The 8,546-nt window shown below is 42.4% G+C and overlaps 2 protein-coding genes across 2 annotated transcripts in view; both read left to right on the top strand.

Annotated features, from left to right (window-relative positions):
• The first annotated feature begins 1,930 nt into the window (after window positions 1-1,930).
• Window positions 1,931-7,119, top strand: LOC107597067 (prospero homeobox protein 1-like). The gene is made up of 5 exons (XM_016287980.1): window positions 1,931-2,233; window positions 3,097-4,627; window positions 5,718-5,825; window positions 6,202-6,402; window positions 6,492-7,119. Exons 2-5 carry the CDS (start codon window positions 3,131-3,133, stop codon window positions 6,678-6,680), a joined length of 1,995 nt encoding a protein of 664 aa, XP_016143466.1. The 5' UTR covers window positions 1,931-2,233; window positions 3,097-3,130; the 3' UTR covers window positions 6,681-7,119.
• A 153-nt stretch (window positions 7,120-7,272) lies between these two features.
• LOC107597086 (transmembrane protein 179B-like) overlaps window positions 7,273-8,546 on the top strand; it is a 7,503-nt gene continuing 6,229 nt past the window's right edge. Inside the window, exons 1-2 of the mRNA XM_016287996.1 lie at window positions 7,273-7,329; window positions 7,462-7,485. Of these exons, the coding sequence (XP_016143482.1) occupies window positions 7,273-7,329; window positions 7,462-7,485 (81 nt within the window). The remainder of the gene's footprint in view (window positions 7,330-7,461; window positions 7,486-8,546) is intronic.

Raw genomic sequence — 8,546 nt, forward strand, 5'->3', positions numbered from 1 at the left:
TTTTTAAAGGTAATTTATTCTTGTGATGCAAAGATGAATTTTCAGCAGCCATAACTCCAGTCTTTAGTGCCACATGATCCTTCAGAAACCATTCTAGTGCTGATTTGATGCTCTAGAAACACTTCTTATTATTATCAGTGTTGAAAACCGTTGTCTTGCTTAATTTTTTAGGGAGACTGATTTTTCAGGATTCTTTGATTAATAGAAAATTGATATAGAACTATATAAATTATACTTTCGCTTTTGATCAATGTAATGCATCCTTGCAGAATAAATACCATACCATACCAAATAATCTTATGACCCCAAACTTTTGAGCATTAGCGTAATTCAGGGGCATCTTATCTTATATGTGAACAATATTCTGTGGTGAGCTATATGTAGGCCTACAAAAGAGAGAGTGAGTGAGTGAGTGAGTGAGAGGGAGAGTGAGAGAGGGAGAGTGAGAGAGAGTGAGAGAGAGAGAGAGTGTGAGTGAGAGAGTGAGTGAGTGAGAGTGTGAGAGAGTGAGAGAGAGTGAGAGAGCGAGAGAGTGTGAGTGAGTAAGTGAGAGAGAGTGAGTAAGTGAGTGAGTGAGAGGGAGAGTGAGAGAGTGAGTGAGTGAGAGGGAGTGAGTGAGTGAGTGAGTGAGAGAGAGTGAGAGAGTGAGTGAGAGAGAGAGGGAGAGAGAGAGAGGGAGAGGGAGAGTGAGAGGGAGAGTGAGAGAGTGAGTGAGAGGGAGAGTGAGAGAGTGAGTGAGTGAGAGGGAGAGAGTGAGAGAGTGAGAGAGTGAGTGAGAGAGAGAGGGAGAGTGAGAGGGGGAGAGGGAGAGTGAGAGTGAGAGAGTGAGTGAGAGTGAGAGGGAGAGTGAGAGAGTGAGTGAGAGGGAGAGTGAGAGAGAGTGAGCGAGAGAGCGAGAGAGAGTGAGAGAGAGTGAGCGAGAGAGCGAGAGAGAGTGAGAGAGAGTGAGCGAGAGAGCGAGAGAGAGTGAGAGAGAGTGAGCGAGAGAGCGAGAGAGAGTGAGAGAGAGTGAGCGAGAGAGCGAGAGAGAGTGAGAGAGAGTGAGCGAGAGAGCGAGAGAGAGTGAGAGAGAGTGAGCGAGAGAGCGAGAGAGAGTGAGAGAGAGTGAGCGAGAGAGCGAGAGAGAGTGAGAGAGAGTGAGCGAGAGAGCGAGAGAGAGTGAGAGAGAGTGAGCGAGAGAGCGAGAGAGAGTGAGAGAGAGTGAGCGAGAGAGCGAGAGAGAGTGAGAGAGAGTGAGCGAGAGAGCGAGAGAGAGTGAGAGAGAGTGAGCGAGAGAGCGAGAGAGAGTGAGAGAGAGTGAGCGAGAGAGCGAGAGAGAGTGAGAGAGAGTGAGCGAGAGAGCGAGAGAGAGTGAGAGAGAGTGAGCGAGAGAGCGAGAGAGAGTGAGAGAGAGTGAGCGAGAGAGCGAGAGAGAGTGAGAGAGAGTGAGCGAGAGAGCGAGAGAGAGTGAGAGAGAGTGAGCGAGAGAGCGAGAGAGAGTGAGAGAGAGTGAGCGAGAGAGCGAGAGAGAGTGAGAGAGAGTGAGAGTGAGTGAGAGAGTGAGTGAGTGAGAGTGTGAGTGAGTGAGAGAGTGAGAGAGAGTGAGAGAGCGAGAGAGTGTGAGTGAGTAAGTGAGATAGATAGATAGATACTGTCTTAGGTTTACTAGATCTAAGGAAATTTTTCTGTTCTCTTCTTAGAATCAATTTCAATCATTATTCCAATTGGATTTATGACTTTAGATGATACCGAAAGCTTCTTAAATTGCTTGAATGAGATCCTATATTACTAATCAGTCATTAATTAAAAATATTAACAAATAATTGTGTAAGAAAAAAGGTCACAATGGTATACTTACCATATGTACATCAGATTATTTTAGTAAATCAGGTCGTTTTTGATTGGTGCAGGCTCATAACCAAGTAGTTGCCCCACGTGGAGAGTGTGTGAGAGAGTCAAAGAGAGAGAGGAACAGTAAACCGTGTGTGTGTGTGTGTGTGTGTGTGTGTGTGTGTGTGTGTGTGCAGCGGACATCCCTCCCTCACGCCTCGATGCCTACTGGCTGATCACCACGCGATAGAGTGCGCGAGGATGAGAGATGGACAGCGCGAGACGGGAGCGACGGCAATAACAGGAAACTCGGTGGCGCTTTAAACGCTGATGCTGCCGGTGACCAGCGGACACCTCGACGAGACCGAAATATAACACGACAGGACAGCGACCGACCGGGGGATGCTTTCCGACTGACTGTTTTGTAAGTTTTTAGACCTTTTTCTGTTCCTTTTTACCTTTAGCTACATGTGCGTATTTGTTTGTCCTTGTCTAACGCGCCTCATCTGGTTATCTGTTAATGAATCTGCGACACGAGCGCGCGGAGTTTACAAATGTCCGCTCTGCACCGGTATTCAAGCAGGAGCGATATATCCGTCTTCATAACGACAAGTAAACTTTGATGTAAACTCTGCGATATTATTTACGGCGAGTTGGTTAGCGTATCAGTAACTAACGCAAATCAATTTCTATAATTTATCCGTGAGGGTGTTGTCCGTCCATCTGTTAAATTTTTTTTTCACGGCAGTTAAACGGCTTTATATTCCAGCAGTAATCTGATGACATCTGTGGCATTTGTGCCAATGAGGAAAATATATAAACGTCGGTTTAGGAGAGTAATTTCTATTAATCTGATTTTAGGATAGAATAGGATTTTATGAGTTTTTATTCCATATCTATCTATCTATCTATCTATCTATCTATCTATATAAACAAAACTGTAGTACTACAAGGTATGAATTAAGTTAAAATGCAAATTTAGAGCTTTTGGGACTATAGTAATCTCATTAAAATATTTACTGTCTCACAATGTATTTGTGTTGTGCTGAGTATGTATGTGGGAAAGGGAAAGGGAGAGAGAGAAAGAAGGATGAGAGCAATAGAGTCAACAGTCTGAACAAACACAGGGTACAGCTGTCAGCGGATAGATAACACACACACGCAGAGAGGAAAAAAAGAGCCGATGATGATGCTGATAACAATGAGAGGATTATGAACAATTTTTAAACCCGTCCAAATAGCTGCATATTTTTGTCCACGATTATGCATTTATTATTCTCTTTAAAGATCCTGAAACCAGATCAGAACGGAAAAGGGGGCTATGGATTCCCCTTCGGATCGATTTCATCAGCAGCTTTCCCAGATGTGTCCCTTCGAACTGTATCGCAGCCTGCCAGATTCCAACCCCTCAAGCCACCGATTTTCCCCCGGCAGCCTGTCTTCCCACCCGCTCTTCTCCCCTCTCATGCACCCCAACAGCGCATCCCAGAGGTGGGGTAGTTTCCGACAGCGCCAGGGCTTGTTCCCTGGGCTTCTAGTAGATGATGATGTAAGTGAGGAGGATGTGTTTGGGAAGAGAGAGTTTGCTGTTGGGGCTATGGGATCATCGCAGCGCTGTCCTGGAGAACGGGGACAAGGTTCGTGTCCCGATCCTGGCGACTGGGGGCAGGATTTTGCAAGAGTTAAGAGACTCAGGATGGACTCGGCAGCTAGAAGCGAAGAAGAAACGAGGAGAGAAGGGAAGAGGGGGAGGAAGAGTACAGCTTCGGTTAGAATGGACGAGAGGAAGGCAGCAGAACAAGCGAACAGGAGGGAAAGCAGGGAAGGTAGGAAGCGACAGCGGCAAGAACTGAAGCTCCAGCTGGAGGAAACCAGAGGGAAACTTCTGGAACTCCAACATAAGGTGTGGAAAGTGTACGGAGGGCAGGCGGATGACGAGAAAGGAGGAGAGGACGGGCCGATCAATCTCGATGAGGTTGCGGAGATGTTTTCCGACAGCGATGATCCGCTCATCGGCAGTGGATTTTCTCCTCCGCGCTGTTCATCTAAGAAACCCAATGAAACCAATGGGAATGCCGGGATGTTTCCAGAGACCTCCGTGGACCTGGATTTGGAGTTAAATGGCGATCAGGTGTGGCTGGGATGCAGCCTGGTCAGAGGTGAGTGGGAGAGCGCAGAAGGAGGGCAGAAGTTTGCACAAGCTCTAAAACAAGAGCTGGCAAATGTTGTGGCTCAAGTTATCGACAGAGTTGTCCGCCACTATGCCGAATCCGACCCCTCTGCAGTCACATCCACCGCCGTTCCTCAAGAAACCAGCATGACGTTGGATCTAAACCCAGACCGGAGGCCGAGAATTTATGTGGCAGAGCAGGTGGAAGCATTGCCTCTTATCACAAAGAGTCCTCAAGACAAGAGGGCCCCTATTGCTCAGAGTGTACACAAGGACCTCCTCCTCCCTCAAGCCAATCCCAGCCTCGCTCCGCTACCCCAGCCTCCTCTCCCGGCTCTTTTACCCCCTAGGAGCAAAGAGCACTTCCTGCCCTCCTATCCCCCAGACAACCCCGTTCCCCTGCCCCTTCTTCACTACACCATGCAGAATCTCTTTACCCGCTCCCTCTCCAGTTTGCCTCTTCATAAGAACTGCCTGTCTGAGTCTTTCATGGACTTCCGTTCACACAACTCTGCGTTCCCACCCCTCCCGTTGCTGGGCCAGCTAGACCCCTCTCCGTCGGATAGAGCGAGGGAAGGAGGGATGAGAGGAGGTGGAGCAGGAGTGGTGGATGGAGGAGATGCAGCACTCTATCTTGCTGCTGGGTCAATATCCTTTTATAAAAGCTGTGAAAATGGATACACATGTATAAATGTATATATACACACTACTGTGCAAACGTTTGGGGTCACTAAGATATATATTTGAAAGAAATTAATAGTTTTAATCAGCAAGGATGTTTTAAATTGACAGTGAAGACATTTATAATGTCGCTCAATATTTCAAATAAATGCCATTCTTTTGAACTTTGTATTCATCAAGGAATCCTGAAGAAAAACAATTCTCGGTTTTCACTAAAATATTAAGCAGCACAACTGTTTTCAACACTGATAATAATAAGAAATGTTTCTTAAGTAGCAAATCAGCACTAGAATGATTTCTGATGGATCATGTGACACTGAAAACTGGAGTAATTTCTGCTAAACATCCAGCTATGTCATTACAGCAACATAAAATAGAAAACCGTTGTTTTAAGTTGCAATAATGTTTCACAATATTACAGTTTTCCAAGTATGTTTGATTAAATGGCTATGGTGAGCATGAGACATTTACTTAAAAATTATTTAAAAAAAAATATTGCAGTCCCCTAACATTTGAATGGTAGTATACATGTATTTATATATTTGAAAGAAATTAATAGTTTTAATCAGCAAGGATGTTTTAAATTGACAGTGAAGACATTTATAATGTCGCTCAATATTTCAAATAAATGCCATTCTTTTGAACTTTGTATTCATCAAGGAATCCTGAAGAAAAACAATTCTCGGTTTTCACTAAAATATTAAGCAGCACAACTGTTTTCAACACTGATAATAATAAGAAATGTTTCTTAAGTAGCAAATCAGCACTAGAATGATTTCTGATGGATCATGTGACACTGAAAACTGGAGTAATTTCTGCTAAACATCCAGCTATGTCATTACAGCAACATAAAATAGAAAACCCGTTGTTTTAAGTTGCAATAATGTTTCACAATATTACAGTTTTCCAAGTATGTTTGATTAAATGGCTATGGTGAGCATGAGACATTTACTTAAAAATTATTTTTTAAAAAATATTGCAGTCCCCTAACATTTGAATGGTAGTATACATGTATTTATTTGTTTGTTTGTATCAAGCATTCCTTAACCATCTACACTCTCAGGAAGGTCTCTCTCCGTGCCACCTGAAGAAAGCCAAACTCATGTTCTTTCACACACGCTACCCCAGCTCCAGCACACTCAAGACATATTTCCCTGATGTCAAAGTGAGCATCATTCATATCCTGAACACAAAATAGTATAGCTGTGTGTGCATAACCTGCATAAATTATATGGGCTAATGACTTATTGAATGAATTTACACTGACCTATATACAGCAGTGTGGCATGGTTTCCTTTTGAAACACTTTGGCTCAATTAGAACAGTCAGAAAATGTTCCTGCATTTGTAATAAATGAATATCTATGGAATTTTTATTGAAATTATATGTATTACATTAAAGCTGTATTGGTGTATTTTACGTTAAACATCACACAGTGTCTTTAAAACATTACACTAAAATGTGCTGACTTATAATCATTATATACCATCTTTTGAAATGCTGCCGGAATTAACTTGGCGTTTCTGTTTTTCTCTACACAGTTCAATCGCTGTGTCACTTCCCAGCTGATTAAGTGGTTCAGTAACTTCCGGGAGTTCTTCTATATCCAGATGGAGCGCTTTGCCCGTCAGGCAGCCAGAGAGGGGCTTGCATCTGCCAGGGAAAGCGCACTCCACCTGGGCAGAGACACTGAGCTCTACCGCATTCTCAACATGCACTACAATAAGAGCAATGATTATCAGGTCAGTGCGTGCATGTGCACGTGTGTAAAGGCTCGAGTGGTGCGTGTAACCTCTCAATTATGTGTATAAACATCATGTGCGTTTTCTAGGTTCCAGAGAGGTTTGTGGAGGTATCTGAGGTGGCCCTGAGGGAGTTTTTCTCTGCCATACAGAGTGGTCGGGATGCTGATCCATGCTGGAAGAAGGCCATCTACAAGATCATCGGTAAATTAGACAGTCCAGTGCCTGACAGCTTCCGTCTGCCTGGCTGCCCCACGGACTCTTACCGGATGGGTTAAACAGAGTTTATCACACACACACACGCACAGCCTCATAAAAACACTGTGTATGGATTGATATCATAAGTGTGCACAGAACAGTTAACAATTTGAATTAATGGCAAAGAACGAATAAAATACAAAATTGTGCCGTAAAGATTGAGAACATTGAATAAGTGGTTTATCATCATCATCATGATGCTCTAAAGTATTTCTTGTTTAAACATTATCTGACTGATAATTCTACTTTAGTCCTGCATTATTCCAGTATGCACTGAAAAGCTTTCTAAATAAATTGAAAAAATGTTCTAATTTGATTTGCTGTTACATTAATGCTTAAGTTATCTGAAAATGCAGGCCTGGTTGTCTTATGATTTTTTATATTACTTGTTACTTGTTATATAATGTTGCCGAGTTTCTGTGAACCTGTGGTGTCGTGTAATAAAATAAGTCAAACACTCCTTGCTGTCAGTCAATGCTACAATTTAGTGCTAAATGCGTATTGTAAAATGCACATGCAGCCTTACATGACATATTATTGGCCGAGTACACTAAACAACATGATAATGTCATATGCTCTACTGTGGGAGAGTACAAAGACCCTGGCTCTCAAATGATAAAACTGACAGTTACTTACCCTGAAGCACCTGACTGCAAGTCAATACAGATGGTCAGTACTAGATTTGTGTTGTTTTACAGTAAAGATTGGTTGACTAATTATTGGAAGTGTTGAGGGCTTTTTTTGCTGTGTGGAAACTAAAATAGTTTAATTACAAGTGATGAGGTCTTGATAATATCATAGTTAGCCTCTGTTACAATCTCACAGGTATCTGCTGTTTGTTATTTCACATAGAACGCTATAACAGACTTCACCTTAGTGTTACACGGCGCTTTGTGCTCGGAAACACGGCAAAATGCACGTTTCAAACTTTAATAATGTTGGATGAAAACTTGTTCGAAAGACCCTGGCTCTCAAACGATAAAACTGACAGTTACTTACCCTGAAGCACCTGACTGCAAGTCAATACAGATGGTCAGTACTAGATTTGTGTTGTTTTACAGTAAAGATTGGTTGACTAATTATTGGAAGTGTTGAGGGCTTTTTTTGCTGTGTGGAAACTAAAATAGTTTAATTACAAGTGATGAGGTCTTGATAATATCATAGTTAGCCTCTGTTACAATCTCACAGGTATCTGCTGTGTTATTTCACATAGAACGCTATAACAGACTTCACCTTAGTGTTACACGGCGCTTTGTGCTCAGAAACACGGCAAAATGCACGTTTCAAACTTTAATAATGTTGGATGAAAAATTCCAGTATGCACTGAAAAGCTTTCTAAATAAATTGAAAAAATGTTCTAATTTGATTTGCTGTTACATTAATGCTTAAGTTATCTGAAAATGCAGGCCTGGTTGTCTTATGATTTTTTATATTACTTGTTACTTGTTATATAATGTTGCCGAGTTTCTGTGAACCTGTGGTGTCGTGTAATAAAATAAGTCAAACACTCCTTGCTGTCAGTCAATGCTACAATTTAGTGCTAAATGCGTATTGTAAAATGCACATGCAGCCTTACATGACATATTATTGGCCGAGTACACTAAACAACATGATAATGTCATATGCTCTACTGTGGGAGAGTACAAAGACCCTGGCTCTCAAATGATAAAACTGACAGTTACTTACCCTGAAGCACCTGACTGCAAGTCAATACAGATGGTCAGTACTAGATTTGTGTTGTTTTACAGTAAAGATTGGTTGACTAATTATTGGAAGTGTTGAGGGCTTTTTTTGCTGTGTGGAAACTAAAATAGTTTAATTACAAGTGATGAGGTCTTGATAATATCATAGTTAGCCTCTGTTACAATCTCACAGGTATCTGCTGT

This window comes from Sinocyclocheilus grahami, unplaced genomic scaffold (genome assembly GCF_001515645.1).
Source record: "Sinocyclocheilus grahami isolate Dianchi unplaced genomic scaffold, SAMN03320097.WGS_v1.1 scaffold227.1, whole genome shotgun sequence".
Taxonomy (NCBI): Eukaryota; Metazoa; Chordata; class Actinopteri; order Cypriniformes; family Cyprinidae; genus Sinocyclocheilus; species Sinocyclocheilus grahami.

What these genes read in the sequence shown, in the direction of transcription:
- LOC107597067 (XM_016287980.1), top strand. Translation starts at nt 3,131, where the DNA reads ATGGATTCCCCTTCGGATCGATTTCATCAGCAGCTTTCCCAGATGTGT. An exon ending in TCTATCTTGCTGCTGGGTCA is followed by an intron (nt 4,628 to 5,717) that starts ATATCCTTTTAT and finishes AACCATCTACAC; the next exon opens with TCTCAGGAAGGTCTCTCTCC. An exon ending in CATATTTCCCTGATGTCAAA is followed by an intron (nt 5,826 to 6,201) that starts GTGAGCATCATT and finishes TTCTCTACACAG; the next exon opens with TTCAATCGCTGTGTCACTTC.